This window comes from Zootoca vivipara, chromosome 2, assembly GCF_965207765.1.
Source record: "Zootoca vivipara chromosome 2, rZooViv2.hap1.1, whole genome shotgun sequence".
NCBI lineage: Eukaryota > Metazoa > Chordata > Lepidosauria > Squamata > Lacertidae > Zootoca > Zootoca vivipara.
Genome location: NC_142584.1, coordinates 30,320,217 through 30,348,153, shown reverse-complemented (window position 1 = coordinate 30,348,153; position 27,937 = coordinate 30,320,217). Strand labels below are relative to the sequence as shown.

Here is a 27,937-nt window from a genome sequence, read left to right as displayed (position 1 = left end):
ATGAGGATGCACAATGTCTGCTTCTCATGCCTAAGAGGTTGCAGCTGTTGTCGTTTGGACTAAAACTTGGCGCTTCTTTTTCTTAGGCGGGCCCCGTTTTCCTGGCACTCCGCTCATCACGTGAGGCTGAACACCATGTCCCCAGAGTTGGGGGACAGTGATGGTGAGGACCTGCCAACCTTTGATTTCCTGAAGAAGCAGCCCCCAAGCATAAAAAGTGGCGTCCAAACTCCTCCTCTAGAAGAGAATGTGGTTGTGCTCTGCAGCTCAGACTCGGAAGATTCGTCCATGGCCTCTCCTGCATGGAAAAAAGCACGTGGCAGCCAGGATTCGGCGAGGGCTCCCACTTGTCTGAGAGCGATAGTGCAGCTCAGCAGCGAGAGTGAGGAGGAGGAAGTTATTCCCTTGGCTGAAAGGCTCAAGAGGAAGCTTTTGACGTCTGAGCCTTCCTCCGCTTGTCCTTCGTATACTAGGATCCGGGAACTGAGCAAGCGAGACTCCGCTGGAGGAAACGGACTCTGCTCCATTGATGAGAAAGCGGTCACAGATTGCAGGCAGCTGTCACAGCTACCCAGAGGCCAAGGAACCCAGGGAAGGGCTGTACCCAGTACATGGGAACTGTCAGATAGCGACCAGGAAGTGGGTTCATTGGGTCCCAAGAAACAGACTGTGCTTCGACCGACCGTTTGTGTCTCCGACTGCTTGGTGCAAAACGGCAGCTGTCAGGTGGCAGAGGAAAGCTTGAAACCTTTGCCTCTTCAGACGAAAACAAAGCGCAGCCAGGAGGAACTGGGCAAAGCCCGGCAGAGGAGAAATGAGCAAGAAACCCAGAAGATGCTGCAGCAGCAGGAAAGAGAGAGGAGGAAGGCCCTTGCTAACCGGTGGAAGGCCCAGAGGCCAGCAGAGTGTCTGAAACACATCCAAGCAGTCCTAGATCCAGGTACTGCCCCTTCACTTTTAGCTCTGCTGGGTGTTAACTGCCTGTCCTGGAGCCGGCCCTACTATTTGGCAGCTCATGCAAGGGGTGTGTTGGGAAGCACGAGCTGTTGCAAGCCCCACAGTTTGCTCGGTGTCACCTAAGAAGTTTCAGCAAGCGAAATGTATTGAACTGGCCCTGCAGCTGATCTCTGTCCTCTCCTTAGGTCTATTACAGGTTGAAGGTGGCGGGCTGGTGCTTACTGCTCTGCAGGCAATGGAGTGCAGCTGTGTGATTGAGAGTCAAGCTGTTCCTTGCAGTATCGCCTGGAGAAGGAAAACTGGACTAGGTCAGGTAGGATTACATTTCCTCAAAGGCTCCCCCCCCCTTCTAGCACTGAAGTCATAGTGGGAGGCGGTTGAACTGATGCCAGGCATCCCCAAACTTCGGCCCTCCAGACGTTTTGGACTACAATCCCCATCATCCCTGACCACTGGTCCTCTTAGCTGGGGATCATGGGAGTTGTAGGCCAAAACATCTGGAGGGCCGCAGTTTGGGGATGTCTGTGCTAAGCTATCCCTGTGGTGATCTCCCTGATAGCACATCCTTTCCCACCCACCTTTCTGATGCTTGTTGCGTACATTTAACGACACATCCGGCAATATCCTCCACGTTACCTGAGGAAACATGCCAAGAGTAATCCGTTTGTTTGCTAGAGCCTTGTGGAATGTACAATTTTGCAATCAAAGGAGGCCTGTTGCATTATATGGGCAGTGTGGCAGAGAATTCCTCTAGAATCCTTTCAGTGACCATCGAGCTTTCTGATTTGGTAGGGAGAAAAAGATCTCCAGGACCTCCCCATTTTTGGTCTCTCAACATACCTCTCTTCGTTGCCCACAAACTTGCCCACACTCTGTAACCAGAATTAGGTCAGTTCACTCCCATTTGTTGGTAATTTCTCTCCTTCAAGAATTTAGCTTCCTCATTCTGGAGCATACATAGCAGTTTATACATCCCTTATTTCTTTTTAATAGCAATAGCCCTCTCCTTTGTACTGTCCCGTCTTAAATGTTCGTTTGTTCCTCTAGGCTGAAGAAGACAACTGGACAGAAGAACCCAACCTTCTAGTCCTAGTGCTGCTAGAAGAATTTGTTGCTATGATCCATAACTATAAACAGGTGAGGTCACTCACGATGTAGTGTCTTAACTGCTACCCAAGTGACAGCTTGCACCATCTATTTAAAAACAATCTACTGTATCAATGTTCAGGCTTGAGGCCTAGTGAGTCCTCCAGGCCTCTCTGCCAAGCCCTACCTATAGACGACATCCACTTACCAGTCCTGCTCCGTGTGATCAAATGCCTTTGCTTGGTTGTGATGTGTACTTGAACTCTGACAATCCGACTTGCTTCCTGGATGGAGGGGTGTGCGTGTTTGTGTGTAGGAACCTCTGGTTTTGGCAGGGCTGGAATGTAGCCTCCTGGGTGGCTGGGGCAACCCAGCCAGATGGGCAGGGTATCACTAATAAAATTATATTATTATTATTATTATTATTATTATTATTATTATCCTGAGCTAGTTTGCAGATGACACCAAATTGGGAGGGGTGGCTAATACCCCAGAGGACAGGATCACACTTCAAAATGACCTTAACAGATTAGACAACTGGGCCAAAGCAAACAAGATGAATTTTAACAAGGAGAAATGTAAAGTACTACACTTGGGCAAAAAAAAAATGAAAGGCACAAATACAGGATGGGAGACACCTGGCTTGAGAGCAGTACATGTGAAAATGATCTAGGAGTCTTGGTAGACCACAAACTTGACATGAGTCAACAGTGTGATGCAGCAGCTAAAAAAGCCAATGCAATTCTGGGCTGCATCAATAGGAGTATAGCATCTAGATCAAGGGAAGTAATAGTACCACTGTATTCTGCTCTGGTCAGACCTCACCTGGAGTACTTTGTCCAGTTCTGGGCATCACAGTTGAAGAAGGATACTGACAAGCTGGAACGTGTCCAGAAGAGGGCAACCAAAATGGTCAAAGGCCTGGAAACGATGCCTTATGAGGAACGGCTTAGGGAGCTGGATATGTTTAGCCTGGAGAAGAGAAGGTTAAGGGGTGATATGATAGCCATGTTCAAATACATAAAAGGATGTCATATAGAGGAGGGAGAAAGGTTGTTTTATGCTGCTCCAGAGAAGCGGACACGGAGCAAGGGATTCAAACTACAAGAAAGAAGATTCCACCTAAACATTAGGAAGAACTTCCTGACAGTAAGAGCTGTTCGGCAGTGGAATTTGCTACCAAGGAGTGTGGTGGAGTCTCCTTCTTTGGAGGTCTTTAAGCAGAGGCTTGACAGCCACCTGTCAGGAATGCTTTGATGGTGTTTCCTGCTTGGCAGGGGGTTAGACTGGATGGCCCTTGTGGTCTCTTCCAACTCTATGATTCTATTACTATACAGAGGTAAGAGACACACTCACCCACTTCTGCCTCTTTCCCTGCCCACCACTGGTATGGTTCCCAACAAGATATTACAGTCCTTGAGCTGGAAGAGATTCAACACCCTTGGTATATAGGAGGAGGCCCAGGTATTGTTTCATTCTGAAAAACTGGTGAGTGCATGAACCCGAAACGGGTTTGTCCGGAGATAGAATGTGAGCCTTATAACGCCAATTGGAGGTGGTGGTTTGTTTGTTTGTTATTTCAACTCTGGTCCAGGAATAGATATCCTCTGTTTTCTTGTGTGTCTTGCCCCCAGGTTAGCATGGAAGGGCCCACTGAGACTCTGCAGAGCTTTGCGGCAAACGTCATGAAGAAAACCCCTGGGAAAACTCTGGCCTTGGCTGTAGTAGAACTAGAAAAATACTTCAGGTTAGAATGTTGCTGAAATTTCCGAATGCTGCCTCCCCACTGTGAACGGTCGTGGCAATAGGCTGCTCAGCATTCTCCAGTCTAAGTCACAGGAAAAGCCTTGCAAACCGATGCAGCAAACACCTGAGCAGAACAGCATACGCAGACATGCAGCGCCTACTGGACCTTTCTCAGTGGTACCGTCTGTGTTTGCAGGGCATATATATTTTACCACTGGGAATGCCGATTTTTAAGCAATGCAAATAGTTGTTACCGCCAATGTGGGCTGTTCATTCATTCCTTGTCTTCTCAGTCTTAAGTCGCGGAAGAAAGTGCAGCAAGCATTGCAGAGTGGCAGTGAGGCCCAGGAGCAGAGTAAACGGAGGAATCGGAGAGGAAAGGCAAATTCCATCCCAAACCTATCCAGACTGGACGTGGAAGAAGTGAGTGAGCATGGAGTCAGTGACCCATGTGTTGCTTTTTTTGTTTTGCTTCTTCCTCCAGGGTAAGGCACTTGGCTGATCAGTAAATACTAGAATGCTGTGATGTCTAGGACAGGCATCCCCAAACTTCGGCCCTCCAGATGTTTTGGACTACAATTCCCACCATCCCTGACCACAGGTCCTGTTAGCTAGGGATCATGGGAGTTGTAGGCCAAAACATCTGGAGGGCCGCAGTTTGGGGATGCCTGGTCTATGACGATGAAGACTCTTATTAATCACCAGGAGGGTGCAGGAGATGCCGCAGACTCGTATCCCAAAGCTAAGCTGCCTTGCTCACCACCATTATTTGCCTTTGCAGGGCCTGGTGGCTCTGCAGCTTCAGACGGGGGTCCAAGTTCGACTCCTCGAGAGCTGGAAGGAGTTTGCCGACTTTGCCAGTACGTTCACCAAGGCTGTGGCGGAAGCTCCATTCAAGTGAGTGAAGCAAACACTTCCCTGAGCACATCTCAGCAGCTCCGTTTTCTGGTGTGCCACTGGGTTACGTGGGCACTGGGCTCTCTTCCAAGTGCCATGCCTTCTGGTGGAATCTAAAATACTGGTTTTTGCCGTGAGGCCCACTTCCTGGCATGATTGGGTCTAACTGGCACCCTAAGGCAGTATTTCTCAACCAGTGTGCCTCCAGATGTTTTGGGACTACAACTCCCATCATCCCTAGCTAGCAAGACCAGTGGTCAGGAATGATGGGAGTTGTAGTCCCAAAACATCTGGAGGCACACTGGTTGAGAAACACTGCCCTAAGGGTCAGTATGGTACGCAGGAATTCGCATCTGGCTCAATCTTCCATTTAGCACCTGCTGCCTTAGTTTCAGATACTACCTGAGAAGCATTTATGGATTCCTGCCAGGATTCGGGTTTCTCCTGCAGAGATTTGTTCCATTCCGCTGCCAGTATTGGCCTCCAATCCTCTACGTCTGCAGTTCACTCCCATTCTCCAAATTCCTGCCTCAAACACCACCATCTTTGGCCTTCACATTAGAGGAAAGTGAGGGCCAGGAAATTCCAAGGCAGCCTGACAGTGTCTCTCCTGCAGCATTTTAAGTGCAGTTTGTATTTGAAACACGTAGTGAGCATACCTGGCAGCTGCAAAGAGTCTCTGGACATGTTATAGGGAAGAGAGTTGTCAGACCCATGGTAGAAACTTGACATTTTTCCTCCTGCTGTAACATGTGAAGCAGGCTCAATTCCTTGAAGTGACTGAGACACTCAAGTTTGTGTACTTTAAAGCTCTTTGATTTCAATGCTTTTTAATACTCTTGCTATTTGGGAAGACCTGATGACGTTTGCACAAGGTGCTGAGATCTTGAAAGAAGAAGAGCACATCTCAATGTTTAGGTGGAAATGTGAAAACAGACACCTTCTAATATGTAATCCTTGCTTTCTGCTGTGGACAGATAATTTCCTTGCAGAGGAGCACAAGCGCTAGATGCAATACGCCCATAACTTTGTTCTGTTGTGTTTCTCGTTCACATCACTTGCAGAAGGGAACGAGATAAAACCAGCTTCTCCTTCTGCCTGGAGGGAGACTGGATCGGGGGTATGAAGGTGGACCGCTTTGGAAAGGGACTGCTGCAAGTTTGGAAGAGGCAGATCCAGCAGTTTAACCGGGTCAGCCTAGAGACAGCTAATGCCATCGTGGCCAAATATCCATCTCCTCTACTTCTGAAACAGGTACGCTATTCTGCTGCCAAAGGGATACTGTATTCCAGGTTGTGAGCGTTCTCTCAAGATTCTGTGAAAATGCACAGCTAGTCTGTATTCAACACAGAAACGCGTATTCAACATAGGGACGCGGGTGGTACTGTGGGTTAAACCACAGAGCCTAGGACTTGCCGATCAGAAGGTCGGCGGTTCAAATCCCCGCAACGGGGTGAGCTCCCGTTGCTTGGTCCCAGCTCCTGCCAACCTAGCAGTTCGAAAGCACGTCAAAGTAAACGGCGTTTCCATGTGCTGCTCTGGTTTGCCAGAAGCGGCTTTGTCATGCTGGCCACATGACCTGGAAGCTGTACGCCGGTTCCCTCGGCCAATAACGTGAGATGAGCACCGCAACCCCAGAGTCGGTCACGACCGGTCCGTACCTTTTAGTCTGTATTCAACACAGAAACTCAAATCTTGGAAGCAATTATACATTGGTAACTTATTCTGTATCCAGAATTTAGGCATTGTATAATACAGGCTACCCAGTCTTGTGCTGTGAGTGATAAATGTAATTGATGTTGGAAGTTGCTTGCAACAGTTCAAGCCTGAATTATGTCCCACTATGTTTAATAATGGGCTTTACAGGTCAGCCTGCACAGGATTGTGGCCTCAGTAACTAACCAGAGATGTGACTCGATACATCTGCCTCTATGTAACTTGATTCTTATTAATGCATGCATGGTTCTGGCCCATTCTTAAGTGCAGCAGGTTTTACCTCCACTGTTGGGGGAGACAGTATGCTTTCAAATTACAGTTGTTGGGATTCACAATTCACAGTTGCACTTGGGTCCTGCCAAAGTGAGGATAGGGTGCTGAACTAGATGGACCCCTGGTCTGATCCAGTACTGAACCTGAGAAAAGCAGCTGCTTCTGAGCTAGGCGTGAAGACTAGCTCTTTTCTGGTTTTCCTCCCTGACCTATCAGCCACATATTGCCCAATCTGTGATACAGATTCTTCTTCAAAAATGGCACAGGCAAAGATTCCACTGAAGGGTACGTAGATGTGTTTTGATGGAACACGTCAGTACCTCAAGAGGTTCATGCAAGGTACCGAGCTCTTTGCAGAAACAATTCAAGAGCACATTTCTATACATGTTTATTTAGTGGACTTACTCCCTTTGTCTATATGCAGCCCCTGTGCTTCAGTGAATCTGCCCTCCTGCCTTAGAACCGGATATGACGTAGAGAGTCCCTGTTAGACGTCTGTTCACTCCACCACTGAACTGCTCTCATGATCAGGAAAGCATTCCAAACGTTAACCAAACTTTGCATTCCTTTTACTATAAAGCTACCACTACTGTTCTCAGTGGAGACTGTGACTCCTTACATCTTTTTTTAAAATAAAAACAACATTTCTATACAGATATCCCATTTTGCATTTTTGAAGCTGATCTGTTTTCCTTTGCAGCAGCCCTTGCTGAGTTGTTGCCATCTGCCTACTCCAGTTTTGTTTTTAAGCTTCTTTTTATTTAGATTTTCCCATAATACAGTAAAATTACAACTACAGAAGATACAAATCGAGTAAGCGAAATTACAAAGTCCTCTCTTTGTAATTCTTGGCCCTTACCACCCACAGAGGACAGTAGCTTCTCCCAGCCTCTCACCCCGAGAGACTGACATCCCCGTCTCGAAATCAGGAGTCCTCCATCAAATCTCTACCATCCCCCAGGAGTATACAACTTCTCCCAGTTTTTTGAGTCTCTCAGTAACAGAACTGCTCACGCTATATTCAGTGGGCTTGGGGAGTGGCTGATTGCCACTTGAGTTATTTGCATGGCTGCACAAAATCTTGCTCATATGAAAGCTGTAACCGTGGTGGTGGGGAGGAGAGCAGGCAATGGGAGGCTTCGGCTAGGAGTAACTGCCTAAAGGATCAACTACTCTTATCTAGACTACAAACTTACTATGGGAAGTGCAATTATCCGATGTTGCAAAACTGCCCCAGCAATGGTACTGTAGATGAATAAATCATCTCTGAAAGAAAAAAATATGAATGTAACTTCAGGCTGGCTATATTGGCCAGCTGCTCTATGGCACATACTTGGCTTCTTTAGTAAACCAATCTTAAGACTGAGTCGGCAATTTAGTAGTTAAGTTTATTCATATATTGCATTTTGTGATTTGTAACATTATTTCTGTGTTACATTTAGGCCTATGACACCCGCTCTTCTCTACAGGAGCGGCACAACCTCCTTGCAGAGATACCTGTCCGCCGTGGCGATGGGGTGACGGCTACTACAAGGCGGGTTGGCCCAGAGCTATCCAAACGGATTTATCTGCAGATGACTTCCCATAACCCTGACCTTTCCCTGGATGCTACTGGGTGATGCTGAACTATGTATTTTAAGTAAAAGCTTTGTTTGAATCTTTTTTTTTTTAATAGCGGGAAGAAATGTTAAAACTAAACGTTTTCTGAAAATATCAAATGTGTCGCTGCTTGGCACCCAGAAAGGACTCCTGCTTTCCCCCCCTTTATTCCTGCAACAGTCCTTATTAGGCAATCAAGTATTTCTTGGCTAACCAGGAATGATTGAGTTGTAGTTATTTTATGAATCTTGGAAAGAAAGCCCAGGCACAACCCCTGACGCTCTACATCTACCCCCTTACTACTCAGGATAGACAAGGATGCTAAAGAAGAGATGGGCGGTGCTTGTTCTACACCAATGTTATTCAGAAATTTGTCAAATTTATTTTAAACGTTGCTAAAGAGGCTGAGCTGCAACAACTCTGACTTGAACGTAAGAGGTGCCCATGTGCCAAATTAGAAACAGAATACAGTGGTACCTCTGGTTGCGGACACGATCCATTCCGGGGTGCCGTTTGCACCCTGAAAAGTCCGCAACCAGAGCGACGCTTCTGCGAATGCGCGAAGTGCGATATTTCGAGCTTCTGCGTGCGCGGTGAAACCCAGAAGTAAACACTTCCGGGTTTGCCGCATTTGCAAGCTGAAAAGACGCAACCTGAAGAGGATGTAACATGAGGTATGACTGTATTGATTTACTCATAGCTCCTATTCGTTCAATGTTCTTTTCTTTTTTGTAAGAACCCAAATCCTCTTAAAAGCACAAACTATGTAACGGATGTCTATTTGACTAGAGCTGTGCATGTGGGTTATGTAACCTTACATATTAAATGCTTTAGGGGCATTTGCTGCAGGAAAGGAATCTCAAGTTGCATCTCCACCACTGTCAGCTACCTAAAAGTCTTCTAATCCCTCTAAAGCATCTGTCCTTGTTGCCCTGGGATGACGTCAGTGACTTCAAATCCTGCTTCAAGGCCCACTTTTCCCATGAAGCCTTTTTTGCACAATCCCCTTGTCCATATGCCCCACCTGAACCAAGTCTCTCATTTTAAGTAGCAGAATCTCACCTTTCTTCCTCCCTGCTTACCCCACCTCCACTTTCATCTGCTGTTTCTCCTGTGACTAATTTTAAGTTGCAAGCTCTCAGCCCAGGAGGGACTTGTGCTCTGTAAAGCACATGCCCAAGCTCTGCTTCTCATCTTGGTTTTTTTAGACTCTACACAAATTACTTCCATTCTGATCTTATGTGTATTTACTCGGGAGGTTTCACTGGATTCGGTGGGGTTTTACCCTAGGGAGGCTGCTGGGTTTGCCAGATATAATCTAGGAAGTAATTTCAACAGCTAGTAAAGTTGTTAGTTACAGTAGTGGAAGCTGCCTGAGCAAGAGAGGTACTCATGGTCTAAGCTGACCCACCAGGAGACTGAAGGGTAGCAGGCAGGATCTGTGCGCCACATTAGATCCTTTGCACAATGGCAGAGGATAAGGCAAATGTGTTGCTTATTCGCTACCTGCTCAAACAAGCAAATGGGGAAAGTACAGTTGAGTAGATAACTTTCTCAGATAACTCACACTAAGGAATAACATCGTATGTTCAGGAGTACAGACCACCAAGCTAAGATACAACAGGAAAAAGCACTTAGGCACAACGACACAGAAACTGCACCTAGTTTGTTTGTTTTAACCAATTCAAAAATGTAAAAAGCAAAAATTATATATAATGAAATGACGTGTTACTTGCTAAACTTTGAGTGCAGATTTCACAATACTTTGATAATACTTCCATTGGTTGGTATACAAATATCTGGGTAGAGAAGAATTAGGTATTGGCAGATGTGGGTGTAGCTATGAGTTTTCGAAAAGCAGCATACCTTAGGCAGGTTGCCTTTATATTCCACAACCACCAGTTTCTACCTACAAATCCAACATCAAGCTGCTTAGAAAAATTACATATGCATATACGAAAGCTAACCTTAACCATGGCTCCACTCTCCCCTGAATGAATACATTCAGTCCTCCTGGTTACAATAGTTGTTTCCAAAGTGAGCATGTATTTGCTACAGCAGTAACACTCGAAGACAACATATACAAAAACTTCTCAAGATGACAAAAATAGGTATCACTTCTCATAGCAAGGCTGCTACTAAGGGTACTGTCTCTCCTTGCTTGCTTGCATACAGACCACCAAGTCTGCATTTTGCAGCCCAGGAAAGGATCCACTATGGAGGAAGGAAAGGGCAATAAATTCTGATTTACCGCAGGAACTGCAGTCGAAGCGAAGCAACCCGGGCAAGTGGTTTGGCGCTGCTTGAACTTTGGCCACCAAACCCAGCGTTGAATGGCTGAAGGCAATTTCCACCAGAGCTTAATTCCATAGGAATTTCTGGCTGCGCTGATGCAAAAACAAAAAACCAACAAAACAAAACAGCAGGTGGTGGTACTGGCAAGGGGAAGGGTCCTTCAGGACTGCTGTGTGTTCGGCTGCAGTACGTTCCGAAGGATTTCACGGCTTTGCAAAAGGGACAGCGCCTCCTCATAGAGCATGTTTACACGGATGCATATGGGCTGGTGCTGCAGCTCAGTAACCTTACAGATAGCCAGAGTACTGAGGGTACCAAGCAGCAGGAACAGCAGCATCTTCAATAGGACTCCAGACCAGGACCGTTTGTGTTGGGGCAGGTGGGATGGATGGGAAAGTGAGGCCTCTGCAGAAACAAAGAACAGGCAAAGAATGAGAATTTATTGTGCTTTATCAGGCTGACTAACCCCAACTCCACAAGCTCTGCAAATGCAGGCAACGTTCTTATGCAAAGAATGCATTCTTATGCAACATTCAACGCAAAGTTTGCAAGATCTAACGACAACAACAATTTGATTTCTTACCCACTCTTCCCCATAAGGTCCCAGGGCAGGTTTACAACAATATAAAAACAGTTAAAACAATTTACAATTGGAAGGGGGGGCGGTACGTCCTAAAAATAAATCCCAGGTGTCAAAGGCCACAAGGTACAGATGTGTGACTTCAACATACGACAAAAGCTATACAATGAAGGCGCCAGGCACACCTCTGTGGGGAGGGAGTTCTAAAGCATAAGGGCTGCCATAGAGAATGCCCTCTCCCAGGCAGCCACCCTGCCAAAAAAAAACCCCACCTGAGGGTGTCAGAATGACCAAGAGGGCCCCTTCTGTTTATTTTAACACCCAGCGGGAGTTCTGTAAGGCAGGAGGCGTTCTTTCAGATATTTGGAATCTGGATCGTCCAGGGCTTTAAACACCAATGCGAGCACTTTGAATTGGGCCCCAAAATGAACAGGCAGCCAAAGCAATGCTTTCAGAACAGAGGATATATGTCAACTCTAAAAGGAACTCTTAGCTGCTGCATTTGGAACCATTTGAAGTTTGTGAGTCACCTTCAAGAGCAGTCCCATGTAAAGGCCATTGCAATAATCCAATCTGGAAGTTACCAGAGCATGGGGTGTAGTGGGCAAATCATGTCTGTCCAAAAGGTACCCTAGCTGGCAAACTAGCCTGGGCTCAAAATAAACATTCCTAGTCCCCGAGGCCCACTGAGCCTCCGGTAGCAAAGTTGGATTCAGGAGTACCCACAAGCTACAGACCTGCTCCTTTGCCAATTTATGAAGTGTAATTAAGGTAAGTTTTGTTAGGTTTTTTGTTTTGTTTTTTAAACAAACCTATCTCATCTTGGTTTCCATTATTTCTCTCTCACACACATACTACTACTACTACTACTAATAATAATAAATATAAATAAAAATAAAAAAAACTTACTTGGATTCTCGTCTTTTTCTTTCCTTGATTGTGCTGCCATTTCCTGCTTTACTGCTCTCATAGCATCATACTCCCGCCTTCGCCGTTCTTTCTCTTCAGCCTTTTCCCGCTTCCGGAGTTCCCTCTCTTGGGCTTCCCTCACTCGCTGCTCTGCTTCACGCTTCTTCTCCAGCTCTGAGTATACCGTACAAACAGAAAATGTTCATATGCTCTAGAAAACACTTCCATCGTTTACTTCTGCATCTGATACAATAATGTGGCAGTGGTTGATGCCCTAACCCCCCCCCCAAAGGAGGAGATCTGCAGCTGCAAGGTGCTTTAAGTACCTCCTGTGTTTTGCACCCTGTAAGCCCTATTGTCATGCTGAACGGGTGAACTTAATACTGTATCATAATACAGTCATACTTTGGTTGACGAACGCCTTAGCAGACGAACATTTTGACTCCCAAATGCTGAAACCCGGAAGTGTGTGTTCCAATTTGCGAACGTTCTTTTGGAAGCTGAACGTCCGGCAGGAAGCTCCTGCAGCCAATCAGAAGCCACACCTTGGAAGTCGAATGGACTTCCGGAACGGATTCCGTTCAGCTTCCAAGGAACTCCCTATACAGGGAGTAAGTACATCCAGTACAGGCAGCAGTTTCTCTTCACTGATTGCAACAGGAAAACATTAAATGCATCCCCCGGCTCAGTGTGATAAGAGAAGTAATACCAAATAATTCTTTAGGGACTGTAACCAAAGGTACGGCCCGTTGTTTAAAGGTGCTAAAAGGTTGTGTAGCACCAGATTACTGATTGGAATTATGAACCATCTTTCACCTGAACGACAGAAGTGGCGCCTGAGAAATGTTGGTTGAGTTCATTCGTGTTGTGAAGGGTTACACCAAAAATGCAAGTGTTGGAAGGGGGGATGAAATTCATAGTTGCTCTCAATCACATGTCAAACAGGGGTTCCAATCACAAGATCATGTGACACGTGGCTGAGGAGTGCTAAACTCCCCCCCTTCCATTCTTTTCCCCCAAGGTTTGCTCTCTTGTGGTATCAGAGTTTGGCTATGAAGAAGCTGCTTTGAGCAAGGACGGGAGTTCACCTCTCCTAAATCCAGACACCCTTTTGCTCCAAAGCTCAGACTTATCCCTGCCACCCTCCACTTTGCATACGACTGGGTCTGACCTGGCTTTAAACCAACATCTGCCTCTGTAACTGTTTATTCTGTTTAAAAGGATAGGATAGGCGTAGAGAGATAGAATGACCTTGAAGATAATCTAATCCAATTTCTGGGCAATGACGGCATGGCTTCAAATAGATTGGATGATAATGTGCCTACCGAAAGTATAGCAAATGGAAAGCTGGAAGAACCACGACTCATAAAAGCAGAAATGATTCCAGAATAATGCTTGTAATATGTACAAGTCTCCATTTCAGTTACCTTAATTTTTTTTAATGCAAGACTAAGTATAAACTTAGTGGCAGAGAACTGATTCATGTGATCATTTCTAAGGTGAAGGGTCATCACAGGTTAATCATTTCCCCTCCCCAACGGTCACAGGATAAGAGCCTTGTGAAATGGGCTCCTGGCAGTTGGCTGGGGGGAGATACTGAGGGTGGAATTCAGTGTAGCACTAAGTGGGGCTTGCGTGTAGGGAATGTGGTCCACTCGTCGCAACGAGACTTCCCCCACCCCATGCATGCCACCCGAACGTGTTCTGGGGGTTCCCCCAGCCCCCCAAGAGCAGATTTAGGGGGCATGGAAAGAGAACTAGGGTTACTAAGCCTACCTCGCTCTGCCTGTAGTTTTCGTTGCTTCTCAAGATCCAGCTCAGATTGGATGGCCCTCATATGCTGGAGTACCTATTGAGATTCAAGACGTGCGATTAGCTTTCACAATTACAAGCAGCAGGGAGATTGTACAGCCACAACCAGCATAAAGGATGTACAGTGGTACCTTAGTTCTCGAACTTAATCTGTTTTGGGGGTCCACTCGACTCCCAAAACCATTCGAAAACCAGGGCATGGCTTCCGATTGGCTGCAGGAGCTTCCGGCACTCAAGTGGAAGCCACATCGGACGTTCGGCTTCCAAAAAGGTTTGCAAACCGGAACACTTACTTCTGGGTTTGCAGCGTTTGGGAGCCAATTTGTTCAGCAACTAAGCCGTTCAAGAACCAAGGTACCACTGTAACAGCATCTTATTTAATATGCAACCAAAGCAAACTAAGGAAAGACGTTCATGAAAGTTCAGTTGATTTGGCCAACCTGCCTTTGAGGAGAGCTGTCTTTTTGACCACTTATATAGAATTAGAAAATTCAAGTGCTGTGTGGTCCAGCGCCCTTGTTCTCCGAAGACGGGCCCAACCCTATCAAAAACAAGGGATGCCTGCAGAGCTAATTCCAGAAGAATGAAGCAAGCGAGCACGGTCACACACAGGGCATGGGTGAGGGGGTGTAGACCCACCAACCTCTAAAAATTAGCAACAAGTTAATTGCTAATACATGGTCTTTCAAAAAGGAGTTTCCTCTCTGTTTGCTCTTGAATACCAGTGAGTAAAAAAGGCAGGTGTGGCATTCAGATTAGCAACCTAACAACAATACATACATCTCTTCCCACATCCAAAACACCATCCTGAACATATATACCAGTGCAACAGTGTACTACTCTCATTATCCTAATGCTTGCATGTAAAAATATGTGTTCCAAATTCCTCCCATGTTGCCCACTGCAAGCTCTGAGCCAATTTGGTATTTCTAGTCCAAATGTATGTAGCAGTATGGTAAAGTTAACATCCATAACGGTAAAGCAACACTAATTAAATTTTATTAGATATAGATATATATATAAAGATTGGCCGCAAAATGGGAGTGCACATTTCATTTGTGCATTTCTTTTTAGGTTTAGAGTTTATTTTTTAATCTTTGGTTTGGCACAAATGGAGCCTTGGACTGGGATGCATAAAAATTCAAGAGAGGATAAATACAGACAGCAGCAGAGAAGGAATGTAACTGAGAATAAATTGCTTTACCCTGGTGGCAGCCTGTTTGCACTGCTTTTCATCCAAGCAATCTCCAGCTACCTTCGCCAGTGCAGCCTCCAGAGGGTTGTCCTTCAGATCCAGCCACTTCAGGTTCTGAAAAGGAAACACAGAGAAAAGGAGACCAAATCATTTGTTATGATTTTCTCTTTTGATAAAAAAAAAACAAGTTGATTTGTTAACTTTTTTCCCAAGTTTATCAAAAACCAGCAAAACAAAAAGATGGAATGGAAAATTATGTCCAGGTATATTGGGAAGCCAGGTAAGCAACCTCACCAACTGCTATTGGTTTAACCCCTGGAAAGCATGGCAAGAAAATGAAAGAAGAGATAAGGATTCCCAGGATGATTGCTTGAGCGAAATACACAGTGCATGCTTGTTTGCCATTATAACTTTTTTTCATTCATGGGGAACCCCATGGAACACAGCTTGAGAAATGCTGTTCTAACAGACCAAACCATGAATAGATAACCATTCGATACTATCACACATGGAGAGGTAGATAAATTTTGCCAAGAGCTTGCTCAAACTACCAAGGTTTCTCCAGAGCCAGCAGCTGCATAAATGGCAATAAAGATTTGAACTTTCACCTCTCTGCCACCAGGAAGATTTGATTTCCAGCAGGGAAGTAAGCCTCAGATAAATCTCAAAAATGTTCTGAGCTGAAGTTCAATGTCTTTCTTAATGCACAAGTTGGAGAGTGAAAACATTACCTTGAGTTGTGCAAAACTGACAGGCAAGGTAACTAATCGATTGTTCAGAAGGTCCAGGTGTTGCAAGTTGACCAAGCGACCGAAGTCCGAAGGCAGTTGCTGAAGCTGGTTTTTACTAAGGTCCAATTTCACCAGGTGGGTCAAGCTGCAGAATTCTGACTGCAACCAAAAACACAAGTGAAATAGAGTCCAACCACCTTCTTGACCCAAAGCTGAGGCATTTGGCAAGCTGAGCAGTTACAGATACAGTTAAGGATTTCCAAAGACCTACGGCAGCCCAGTCTCTCACCCAAGCTATTCACGTGAAGCAGCCATTCCCTCTAATCCTAGGCCTGCAAGTGGAGGAAGATACACACAAAGCATCTTCTAAGGGAAAAGAGACAACAAACCATTGATCCTTCAGTTCTACCCTTTAACCGCAAAGCCCCTTAGTATCAACCTCTCCGCAACACCCTGGCAGAGAGACTCAAAGATATGCATCATTACTCTAGCTATTTATCCACTTTGAGATGAAAGTATCTGCCATCAAAACTTGTACCTGTGCTCTCTGAAAGTTAAGTAGCTGTACCTGCGTCTATCTTTTACAATAAGTCATTGGTCAAAATTGCCCTTCTAGTGACTGTGGCATCAACATTCACTCTTACCAGGGGATATGAGAACTGCAGCTATTACTACATTAGGTGGTATGTATAAAAAATGCATACAGTCTCACCCTCTAAGTAGTACAAACGTTAATAAATAATAATGCAATCTCATCCTATACTTAAGTACAGCCCACCTTCTGCATTAAAGAGTAGGATGAGATTGTATTATTATTATGCATGCTTCTATATAAAAAGTTTGTAGATGGGATACAGTTGAAACTTACTGGCAAAGCTGTAAGGTTGTTACAGGACAAATCTAAAATGGTAGCCTTTGAAAGCCCTGCCTGAAAAAGAACCAAAGAACCAAATTAGCAGTGCAATCCTATGCTTGTTTCCTCAGAAGCAAGTCCTGCCTTGACCAATGCCCCATTCTTCCTTCCTAGCATGTGTAGTTAGGATTATAACATAGATCTATCATTTGTCTACAATACACATTTCAACAAGTGACTATTGACATATGAAATGTTAGTATCGCATCATGGACCTTTATTCTAGAAACGGGAGTTTTCAGAATTCTACATCTGCCACAATATTGATCAAACTCCCACAACTTCAGTTAACTAAACTAGCTATATTTCCTAAATGCTTCTTTATCATTCATACACTTCCATGTTGGTGCTAATTTATATATTTCATTACAAGATTTGTAAAATGAATTGGGAACTGTCAGGGAGTTGTTGCGGCTACTCCCGAGTAAAGACGCTCCAGTCCGTGGTGTCTTTAAAGGTTTTATTGTGCATACTATTTACTGTGCAGAGATAGCAGAAAACATGACCGCCAAGTCACTCTCACAACCAGGCAATGGAGCCCGTCGGCTTCGGGGCCAGCATAATAACCAGGGCACCCCGAAACGCCGCCCCTTCGCCCTGCGTTTGGGCACGTGCCTTAATTCGGGCGCTGGAAGGAGCGGTGTCCCATCTTCCCCTTGCTGGCTGGGACAGTGCCTGGGCTCCGACACCTCCCTGAGCCGTCCCTCCTCCCCTAGATGGTCAGAGTGGTACAGGGGCTCCGATACATCGCTGAGCCCTTCTTCCACCATCTGTTCTCCAGAGCGTTGCCAGGGCTCTGATGCCTCGCTGAGCCTCCCCCCCTTGCATTCGGCTTTCCCCTGAAAGTGCTGGTCAGGATGATGGTGGAAGGCTCCCTGTAGGGAGTCCCCCTGACAGGAACAAAATATTTTTGTCTTTTAAGTAGACTGGTTGTCCTGCTAGGTAAAGCTTTCTGCCTACATGGCCATTATCAATTTGTTTCCTATTTTCCGGGGGTGGGGGCGGAATCCAAAATTGCTATCTGCTTACAATCCACTCACCATGGCAAGCATCCCTTTATTTCTGGTGAGGACCGAAACTAGCTGCACTTTGGCGAAGCAGTATGATCAATCCCAATGACCACCCATTTTTGGCTGGTCACAGAGACCCTACTAGTTGAAAGCATATTTTTAAAGTACAGTTCTGCGAGTCAATTTGTTTTGCGAAAAATTCATCTTGCGAATCACATAGGAATGCATTGAATTTTTTGAGGTTCCGGTTTCCGCCTGCAGGAATGGCGGACCTGTTTTCCATCTCTCTGACCTTCGTAAGGAATTTGGCGGTTGCTAGGGGAGTAAATGGCAACCCCCTACCCTCTCCGGGGGTTACGGAGAGGGGCCGCTGGCCCGCGATGCCCCCAGACCCACTCCGACTGTTTTTGGAGTGGGGGGAGCTTGGGCTGAGCACTTACGAGGGCCAGGACTCCCGGACGCTAATCTGCATGGCGGGGATTTCCATGGTTAAAGAAGATAATTAGGCTTAAATCTATGGACATACTTCAGAAGGAGGGGAAGAAGCGCTGTTTACTGCTGAGAAATTTATGCTGATGAAAGGAGAGGAGTCAAAGATTGTACTGCATCTGGAAGAAGGATTGATGGGGACGGAGCGATAAGGGAAGCGAGTTTTTATTTTTTTTTTCCTTCATATTGTTGCCTCGTACCTTCCCGGACGCGATGTCCTGGCTTGTTTGGAGTGAAAGAGAAGCAAAAGACTGTGTGAGTTGAACTTTATAACTGTTGTTACTGAGCATATTTTTTTAAAGATGTGGAGTTGCCGATGAGAAAAGCCTCCCCCTAGTCGGGCGGAAGGAGTTCTGGACACGCTCGGAGGATTTATGAGTTGTGACGCACTTTAAATTGGAGCAGCGACCTGAAGCTAAGTTCAGCTATAGGGCAAGGAGATCCATTAATTTACCAAGAGTTTATGGTTTGATGTTTGGGTCTCCTGCCTGAAAAAGCTGTAAATTCTATAATGATCGTGAATCTTCATGGCTATGAGAGAAAGCGAAAGTGATTTGAGCTTTTTGAGATGGCGCTGCTTCGGGCTGCTTCGACGCAACAAGGAGCTCCATTAAGAAGATTTATGGGGAGGCTGGTCTGATTAACTCACACAGGAGAAAGAACATCTGTGAAACTTTGTTTGATATTTATCTCAGCGGCTGGGAAACAATCGGATGAAAGTGGAAAACATCTATGTGACTGTAAGGGGAAGATCTGGATTATTATGAACTTGGAGGACGATTTGAACTTTAGAAAAAAGACGGCAGTGGACAGTTGCGAGGAATTCCCAATTTCTTGAAGCATGGGAACCCAAATAAAAAATTCTTTAGATGATTTGGCATAACATTCGGTTTGATTGATATATATATGTGTATAATTTGAAATATTGAATGTGATATAATTGGTTTTAATTGGAAAATTAATAAAAATATTTTTTTAAAAAAAAAAAAAGGAATGCATTGAATTTTTTAATTATTATTTTTTGCCCATAGGAACGTATTAATTGAATTTCAATGCATTCCTATGGGAAACCGCGATTCGCTAGACAAATTTTTCACAAAACGAATTCGTCTTGCGAGGCAACCTCCGATAGCAAAACCCATTCGTCTAGCAGGGCATTCGTCTAGCGAGGTACCACTGTACATATTAAAATTCTGACAGAGCAACAGATTAACCAGTTTACCATTTTACAAGAGCCTGTACATTTATGCAGGCTACAAAGTGTTACAGAATTATTTGGCTTATTCTACAGAGATACCAACCAGTTCTTTCACTGGCACCTCATTCAGGTCACACAAGCTCAAGTCCAACTCATTGCCCTCCAGTTTGTCTTTTAGATTCACTCCTTTTCCTCCAGATTTTGCCATAATCTTCAATAGAGCAGTCTCCCAACGAGCCTGGTAAATACCCTTGTGTTCCTAGAGAGAGAGAGAAAGGTTAAGGCTACATACACACTGATAAGCAAGCCCCAGAGTGCTTACTATAGTTAGCTTCACACTATACAAAAATTGGGACATTCTGAAGCAGTGCACCCAATTCTCAATAATAAACAGGTCAGAATTATTTTTTATTACTATTTTAATTGCCAGCGGGAAATGGTTGAGGTGGCGTGACTATCTTTGGACTATCCATTCCTGCTCAGCTCCATACTGGAAGGACGGGTCAAAAGGAGAGAGGGTCACCATGGCGCTCAGTTGCCTTTGGACCAATGCCAAGACTGCTGAAATTTACACTTGGCAGCAGAGGAAGGATTTGCAGCATAGTCTGTAGTGCACAGGTTGGAGACCTTGCACTTGACGTTTGAGACTGTAAAGAGATCCACTTGACTATAGTAGAAGAAAACTTGTGCGGCACCAAGGACCTCCTTATCATTAACGTAACTGCAACAGACACCAACCAACATGTGGAAGGTGAGCCCTGACCACAGCAAAAATACACATACTGCAAGATCCCCCATAGTTGTGTACCATGCATCATTATACCACACTTGGGGGGGGGCCTCTTTAGTGAGGGCCGCAGCACCCAATGTCAAACCAGCGGGCAGTTTTCTCCCTCACCACATTTCCCCATATGAATGAGCAGCCACTTGGAAGTCCAAATGAGTGCACTTGGTCACTGAAAATGGAGGCACTATTAACTCCAGCCACACAGAACCAACCCCATCAGATCCCAAGCCCTGCCTAGGGTTTCCTTTTTGGGGAGGACAGAGCAAAATATTAGGATGTGGTGCTCACAGAAAAATCAATTTATAATCCCTTTATAGAGATGCAGCATCAACACCTTTTCTCTGACTTCTGATAAGAGGCTCTCTGCGCCTTTCTCAATATCGTTGACATGTACGGAAATCGGGCATGTGGCTTTCCTCCCCCCCCCCCCACACCATCTGCATCTCCAAAGTGGGGAAAATCACACCTGTTTCCATCTCTACCAGACAACGAAATGTTTAAATGCAGAGAGCCAATGTCAGCAAGAAATAAAAAGCAGTGGGGCGGGGGCCCCATGCCTAGGCTAACAACTCCTCCCGGCCAACTCAATGCGTCAGGGGCGAAACTGGGGCAAAGAAGTCACATCTCCAATCTCCCCACCTAGGATTGCCATCTTTGTTCTGGCAAAATACAGGGCGACTTTTTTTTTCATCTGGTGCTGAAGTGACTTCAAAGCAATCCATTACAATCTGTTGCAGACTAACAAGATGACCCCTCTAGAATCTGTCACACTTGCACACACAGGTGAAACTCGGAAAATTTGAGTATCGTCAAAAAGTGCATTTATTTCAGTAATGCAACTTAAAAGGTGAAACCAATATATGAGATAGATGCATGACATGCAAAGCAAGCCATTATTTGTTGTAAATAAAGGCTTTATTTGTTGTTGTCAAGCCTTTATTTGTTGTAATTGTAATTATTTGTCATTAAGCAGGTCAATTATAAATGGAATGTAATTAATGAAATATAATAGCGATGGGGTTTTTTTTGTATTATTGTAACTATTTGTTTTATTACTGTGGAATTTCCAAAAGAAAGCATTTGTAAAAATTAAAAGATAAAGAAAATAATAATAAGTTGCATTACTGAAATAAATGCACTTTTCGACGATATTCTAATTTTCCGAGTTTCACCTGTACACACGGATTTGCAAATCTGTGCTTGGTTCCCTAGACTTTTCACACACCTTTTCAAACACATGCATTTGGAGAGACAGAGAGATAGACCTGAAATACTGGACAAAACTCTCTTTTTTTCAATACAGGACGCAGCATTTTTTCATTTATATACGGGATAATCCTGCATTGTAACAGGACAGGTGGCAAACCCTATTCCCCCACCATCTTTGCCCTTTGGACCTCTCGCAAGAGGCTCCCCCTGCACACGCGGCAGACGCGTTTCCCTCCCTGCCAACTCCGGGGCTGGGGCCGGAGACGCCCGCGTGGCTCCCACGGTCCAGGACGGCGAGCAAGCAATGTGGGCGTGGGACACGCAGCATTACGGGGCTGCTGCACTGAAAAGAGCAAAAAAAGGGGGCGCGCGAAGGAAGCAGTCCCCAAAACTCAGCGAGCGGCCAGGGGGTGTCCTGTCTAGGAATCCCCCCTCCCTCCCTCCCGCTATCCCTTCACCTCACTCACCTCACCCCCGCCCCTCCAGCGGAACTGCTGACGCTCCCCTGCCCGTGCCAGCCACTTCCGCACCCGCCTCCTCTCGGAGCGCCTTCCCCGGGAACCAGCGAGAGAAGCCGGCAAGAGCGCCTCGCGAAAGTCGGTTGGGGAAAGGCGCGATAGCGGCCTCTGGGGGCTGACAGAGGTCGCAGCCTAGGAGGTCTCGCTAGACAGGCAAGTAGGGGACTTGAAACTTAACAAGAGTACAGTATCTGAAGAAGTGTGCATGCACACGAAAGCTCATACCAATGACAAACTTAGTTGGTCTCTAAGGTGCTACTGGAAGAAAAAAGAAAATTATTTTGTTTCGACTACGCCAGACCAACACGGCTACCTCAAGAGTCGACGCAGGGAACCAAGTTTGCCGCCGCCGTTGTCGGGTTGAGGGGAAGAGTTGTGGTAGGTTGTTGCCTCATTGTGATACATACACATCCACCCTTACACACCTTTGCCACCTCAGCTTAAAAAAGAAAAACCAGAAGCACCTTCTTCGGCAACTTGAGTGCCCCTTTTCAACTTAAGAGCAAATACTGTATGCTGGTCCAGATATGTTGTGCATGATGCAAAACCAACTGCAGTATTGAAAGAAAGGCAGAAACTTGTCATTTATCGCGGTCTTCTGTCTTTTTGTCCATTATTATTATTATTATAATAAATAGGTGCTGGTACTCACCAGGAAGTTGTTACAGCGAATGTCACACTTTTTAACCAAAAGAAAAAGAAGAAGAAGAGGTGCTTTTATTCACCATGAAGTTGTTAAATTCAGCGCCACACTTTTCAACCACAAAAAGATGTACCGGTACTGCGTACCCTTGAGTACTCCATGGGAAAAACACTGGTTGTTGTTATTATTAATTAATTAATTAATTAATTTTGTATAACGCCCTATACCTGCAGGTCTCAGGGTGTTTACAACATAAAATCACATCATAAAAACACAAAATACATAACAAAATCAACCCAATAAATGCCCTCCTCCCCATCACATTTTATAATAGGCCATTGGATGTCAATCAGCCGGGCAACGTTTTTGCCTGGTGCCTAAAAGTGTATAATTAAGGCACCAGGCAAACCATTGGCACCAGGTGGGTGGGGTAGGGAGCAAAACACATCTCTTTGAAAGGGTGTGTGCTTTGTTCAGAATCAGCCCCATGAAATTCAGTGGCACTTATTCCCAGCAAGCATCAGGGCTGGCCTGCCCGTGAGGTGGGATAAAGCAGCTGCCTAAAGTGGCAGAATCCCATGGGGCAGTGCTCCCTTAGGTGCCCCACCGGCTCCTGCTGCCACTGGGGTTGCACAGCTGTGGCTTCTGGCGAGATCTCACGCCATGTGACCCCAATAAGTGTGGCTTTTGGGGCTACATCTTCCTGTTCCACATCAGGTGGCAAAACAGAATGGGCCGCTCCTGGCAAGCAAACCCAAGATCAGGCTGCTTATTCATCAATCACTCTTCCTCTCACAAATCTCTAACTTGTATATGGATTCGCACAAGGGAGAGTTGAAAGAAAGAGGAGCCTTCTGCGTTCCTGGTGGATTTCTTTTCATTCATGACACAAAGCAGTCTACACAGTACTGTAGTTTCCAGCTTTAATGGACTCATAAAAATTGAACCATAAGTGGTTTACAGTGGCTTTTCTGGTTCCTTGTGTGGCTCATTCCCCACCATGAAAAATCTGCTTCCAGACCTTTCTGAGTTATGTAAAAAGGTAAAGGGACCCCTGACCATTAGGTCCAGTCGTGGACGACTCTTGGGTTGCGGCGCTCATCTCGCTTTACTGGCGGAGGGAGCCAGCGTACAACTTCCAGGTCATGTGGCCAGCATGACTACGGTAAGCTGCTCATGGGCGTAAGCAGGGGGGCAGGAGGGGGCAATTGCCCCCCCCTAGAAGCAAAAGGCTGAGGGGCGCAAGCGCGGCAGCCCCAGGCTCCCGCTCCCGGGGCGAAGCTCCAGAGGCGCGCGGGGAGCGTAAGCGGAGGAGCACTAAGCAGGAGTGGGGAGCGTAAGTGGAGGAGGCAGCCACAGGCTCACGTTCCCCGCGCGCCTCTGGAGCTTCGCGCCGGGAGCGGGAGCCTGGGGCCGCCTCCTCGGAAGACCGGGGAGGCACGGAGGAGGCAGCCACAGGCTCGTGTTCCCCGCGCGCCTCTGGAGCTTCGTGCCGGGAGCGGGAGCCTGGGGCCGCCTCCTCGGAAGACCGGGGAGGCACGGAGGAGGCAGCCACAGGCTCGTGTTCCCTGCGTGCCTCTGGAGCTTCGCGCCGGGAGCGGGAGCCTGGGGCCGCCGCCTCGGAAGACCGGGGAGGCGCGGAGGAGGCAGCCACAGGCTCGCGTTCCCCGCGCACCTCTGGGGCTTCGCGCTGGGAGCGGGAGCCTGGGGCCGCCTCCTCGGAAGACCGGGGAGGCGCAGGCAATGTAGCCCCGCCCACATTCCCACTGTGGCCCCTCCCCTTCCGCCCCTTGCCCCCGCCCCTTGCCCCCCCTAATTTTTATCCTGGGTACGCTCCTGAAGCTGCTTCTGGCGAACCAGACATGACGCTGCTTACTGGCAGAAATGTTAAGCTCCTTGCTGTCTACAAAGCAAAGGCTGTGACATCGCTGTGAATTGATTTAGGAAAGAATAAGGGATTTGTAAGGCTGGAGATCACCTAATTCAGGGGTTCCCAAACTGAGGCCCGGGGGCCGGATGCGGCCCAATTGCCTTCTAAATCCGGCCCGCGGACGGTCCGGGAAACAGCATGTTTTTACATGAGTAGAATGTGTTCTTTTATTTAAAATGCATCTCTGGGTTATTTGTGGGGCATAGGAACTCATTCATATATTTTTTCAAATTATAGTCCAGCCCCCCACAAGGTCTGAGGGGCAGTGGACCGGCCCCCTGCTGAAAAAGTTTGCTGACCCCTGACCTAATTTGTCCCTTATCACTGAAGGGCTTTCACTATCCAAACTTGACATATCCTCTGAATTAGCGTACCAGCCAGAAGAAAGCAGGAGGAGATACAAGTAGTAGAAAAATGATAACACAATTGATTCAGAAGCCAGTCACGGACAGCCATACCAATCTGCTCTGGGGCCCAGTACTTTCACAGACAGCTGTAATTTACCAGACCCTGAGCATGGCAGCATCCCCAAGCCCTTTAATATGTCCACTGATTTTCACAGTTCATGAGAAATTTCACTGGACAGCTGGATTCTTTCTGCAGGAATGGCTAATAGAGGACACAAGATTCTTCATGCACTAAGTCATAGATGTTCAGAATAACTGGCATTTTAAAAAAAATCAAGGGCTTTAGAGATGCAGAACACACAAGCTGTTATTTTATAAGGATGTGAATTAGGAAGGCTGGGCGAGAGCAGAGGAACAAATATGTTTCCTGAAAGATTAATTCAAAGATTAATTCAAGAGGCAGATCTGTTGTTAGCTTTTGTCTGTCTTGGGAGACAATGGAGTGCGCCTTCGGGGTGAAGTCAAACCGCTGGAGAATCATAGCACCTGCTGAGGCTGTGGAAAACCTAGTAACTCGCAACTGCTGCCTCCTGTGTTGTTTTTGCTGCATTAGCAGCGCCAAAGTGACCTCTCTTGTGTGCAAACCTGGGCAGTATGTATGGCAGAGATCCTAGGCTAGAGGCATGATCACATGCCACACTACCCCAGTCACCTCTTGGCCTCAACCAGCGTGGCCCTTATGTTTTATGAATCCATGGAAACATTTTAAATGCCGCTCTGTCAATTCTACTGGTGCTCCTTTGACACACTTGGCTGCCCGTCCTTCAGTTTGTGAGAGTCACTCAGGAAATTCCCCTACTTTGAATGGCTGTTAATGTGTAACTCATAGAATGCTTTCTGAGTGTGAATGAGCCATTTGATCCTTGGTCTGTGTTGCCCTTATTACTAATTATTAATTTATTATTACACAGCGCAGTCCTGTGCTCATGCAGAAGTAAATCCCAATGTGTGTATTGGTGATTATAATCTACAGTAGTTAGTTTGTATTTATTATTTCCGCCTTCAACTGTCTGAGACAGCTTAAGTTACGGCTAGCCAAGGGTTTGCCCTCCGGACATTATTGGACTACAACTCCATGCCTATTGGCCATGCTGGCTGGGGCTTGATGGAAGTTGAATTCCCACAACACCTGGAACACATTGCATTATCCACCCTGGGTTTAAGCTGTTGGAGCATTGAAAGCTGTAAAATATACAAACGGGTTTGGCACCAGTCCAGGGTACTTGTGGGTGGAACTCTAACCACAAGTTCCTCTGCTGGAAGATAAAGTGGGAAGTGATTTTTTTTTCCCCATTCCCCACCTGCCCATGTTCTCTGAATAGCTGGTTCAGAGGTTCAGTCCCTTTTTAACAGCATGGGATGTGATGCTGGGGACTCCAGGAAAGATTGGCAAGAATCATCTTCCCACCTTCATCTAACAGTACTTTTGCACTGGCACATGTGCCAATTGAACAGGTTTCGAAAGGTTTATCTGCTGAGAGGTTCATTCATGCTGGTGACCAGTGCTTTTTTCTGGGGGTACTCAAGGGTACACTACTGTATCAGCTCTCTCTCTCTCTCTCTCTCTCTCTCTCTCTCTCTCTCTGTGTGTGTGTGTGTGTGTGTGTAGGCTCCAGCCTAGTGGAACGCTCTGTCTCATGAGACCAGGGTCCTGCGGGATTTGATTTCTTTCCGCAGGGCCTGTAAGACAGAGTTGTTCCACCTGGCCTTTGGCCTGGAATCAACTTGATCCCCTCTCCCTTTGATCCCCTTGATCCCCCCCCCCACACACACACAGAGAGAGAGAGAGAGAGAGAGTATATAGAAAAGCACTCGTTAAAAATGTGGCACTTACTGTAACATCAAGATGGTAGATGCCAGCACCATTTTTCTAGAAGTAAAGCACTTCTGGTGACCATTCAATAAAACAGGACTAGGGAACTTGTAGTTCAGCAACCAGTGTTCGAAACTCCCTTTGTTCTAGGCGTATTCTGTGACAGGGAATTTTATTAGTGCAAGCAGTTTCTGAGCTCTGGGCACAGTACTGCACCGAAGATTTCAGAATAAAACTGCAGTGTCTAAGGAAAGGAGGACCTTTTCCTGCCTCCCCACTTTCAGCTACTCTCTGAAGATTGGAGAATAGGCCCTCTTATGAATATTAGGGGGGTGGGCAGGGGAAGGACTGGACCATGTGAAAAAAGAATATATAACATTTTAGCCGCAGTTCATTCATTTTCAGCTTCGTATTCTTGTTACAAAACAGCACGCCTAGACATTGCGTTGTTGCACCCATAAGCTAGGTTTGCGGTGCGATTTAGCTCCTAACTTTCATATCTTAGTTTCTAACACTGCAAGCAACATATGGAGGGCCACAATTCCCATCACCCTTGACTATTGGCTAGGCTGGCTAGGGCTGATGGGATTTGGAGTCTAGACATTGGAGGGTAAGGATCAAATGAATTACACATCCACACATCTAGTAAGACAGTTGCATGTGCTATTCATGAAGACATAATGTTCCTAAAGTTTACTTCCCACCCACAGTTTAATGCGTTCTGTACTTTGGTCTGTATTGTTGTGACAATATACTGAGGCAATTATCACTTTTACAATTTGGACACTTATCTATGCACTTTTTGTCCCATAAGGCTCGATGCTTTCTGTGTCTCTTTAGGTTAGAGCATTAAGCAATAGCTGTCAGCTGTTTTAATCTCTCTCTTTTTACTATGCTGGTAAGGTAAAGGTAAAGGGATCCCTGACCATTAGGTTCAGTTGTGACCGACTCTGGGGTTGCGGCGCTCATCTCGCGTTATGTGGCCAGCATGACAAAGCTGCTTCTGGCGAACCAGAGCAGCACATGGAAATGCCGTTTACCTTCCCACTGTTTATCTACTTGCACTTTGACGTGCTTTCAAACTGCTAGGTTGGCAGGAGCAGGGACCGAGTAGGGACCGTCCCAGTATGCAGGTAGTGGGGTACTTTTAAGAACAGAACAGAAAGCAAAGGTAGCAGGCTTGGTCCATAACTGAGAGGGGGGAAAAACACAGTTGGTCTATTA

At 46.1% G+C, this 27,937-nt stretch overlaps 2 protein-coding genes across 6 annotated transcripts; one reads left to right on the top strand and one right to left on the bottom strand.

The window, feature by feature from the left end:
* The first annotated feature begins 10 nt into the window (after positions 1-10).
* On the top strand, positions 11-8,386 carry EME1 (essential meiotic structure-specific endonuclease 1). Of its 2 annotated transcripts, none has more exons than XM_088663084.1 (8): positions 11-940; positions 1,143-1,270; positions 2,005-2,094; positions 3,678-3,790; positions 4,083-4,212; positions 4,571-4,686; positions 5,751-5,940; positions 7,100-8,386. In XM_088663084.1, exons 1-8 carry the CDS (start codon positions 136-138, stop codon positions 7,133-7,135), a joined length of 1,608 nt encoding a protein of 535 aa, XP_088519210.1. In that variant the 5' UTR covers positions 11-135; the 3' UTR covers positions 7,136-8,386. The 2 variants fall into 2 exon arrangements, with proteins under 2 accessions (XP_088519210.1, XP_034960277.1); XM_035104386.3 differs by having other exon boundaries at positions 66-940; positions 8,118-8,386.
* Positions 7,413-21,958, bottom strand: LRRC59 (leucine rich repeat containing 59). 4 transcript variants are annotated; one of them, XM_088663087.1, is made up of 8 exons: positions 21,419-21,958; positions 19,510-19,665; positions 16,665-16,724; positions 15,797-15,955; positions 15,075-15,179; positions 13,835-13,907; positions 12,059-12,232; positions 7,413-10,974 (listed from the first exon to the last, which is right to left on the bottom strand). In XM_088663087.1, exons 1-8 carry the CDS (start codon positions 21,434-21,436, stop codon positions 10,730-10,732), a joined length of 990 nt encoding a protein of 329 aa, XP_088519213.1. In that variant the 5' UTR covers positions 21,437-21,958; the 3' UTR covers positions 7,413-10,729. The 4 variants fall into 4 exon arrangements, with proteins under 4 accessions (XP_088519213.1, XP_088519212.1, XP_034960276.1 ...); XM_088663086.1 differs by having other exon boundaries at positions 21,459-21,958; XM_035104385.3 differs by having other exon boundaries at positions 21,870-21,958.
* Positions 21,959-27,937: the final 5,979 nt, after the last annotated feature.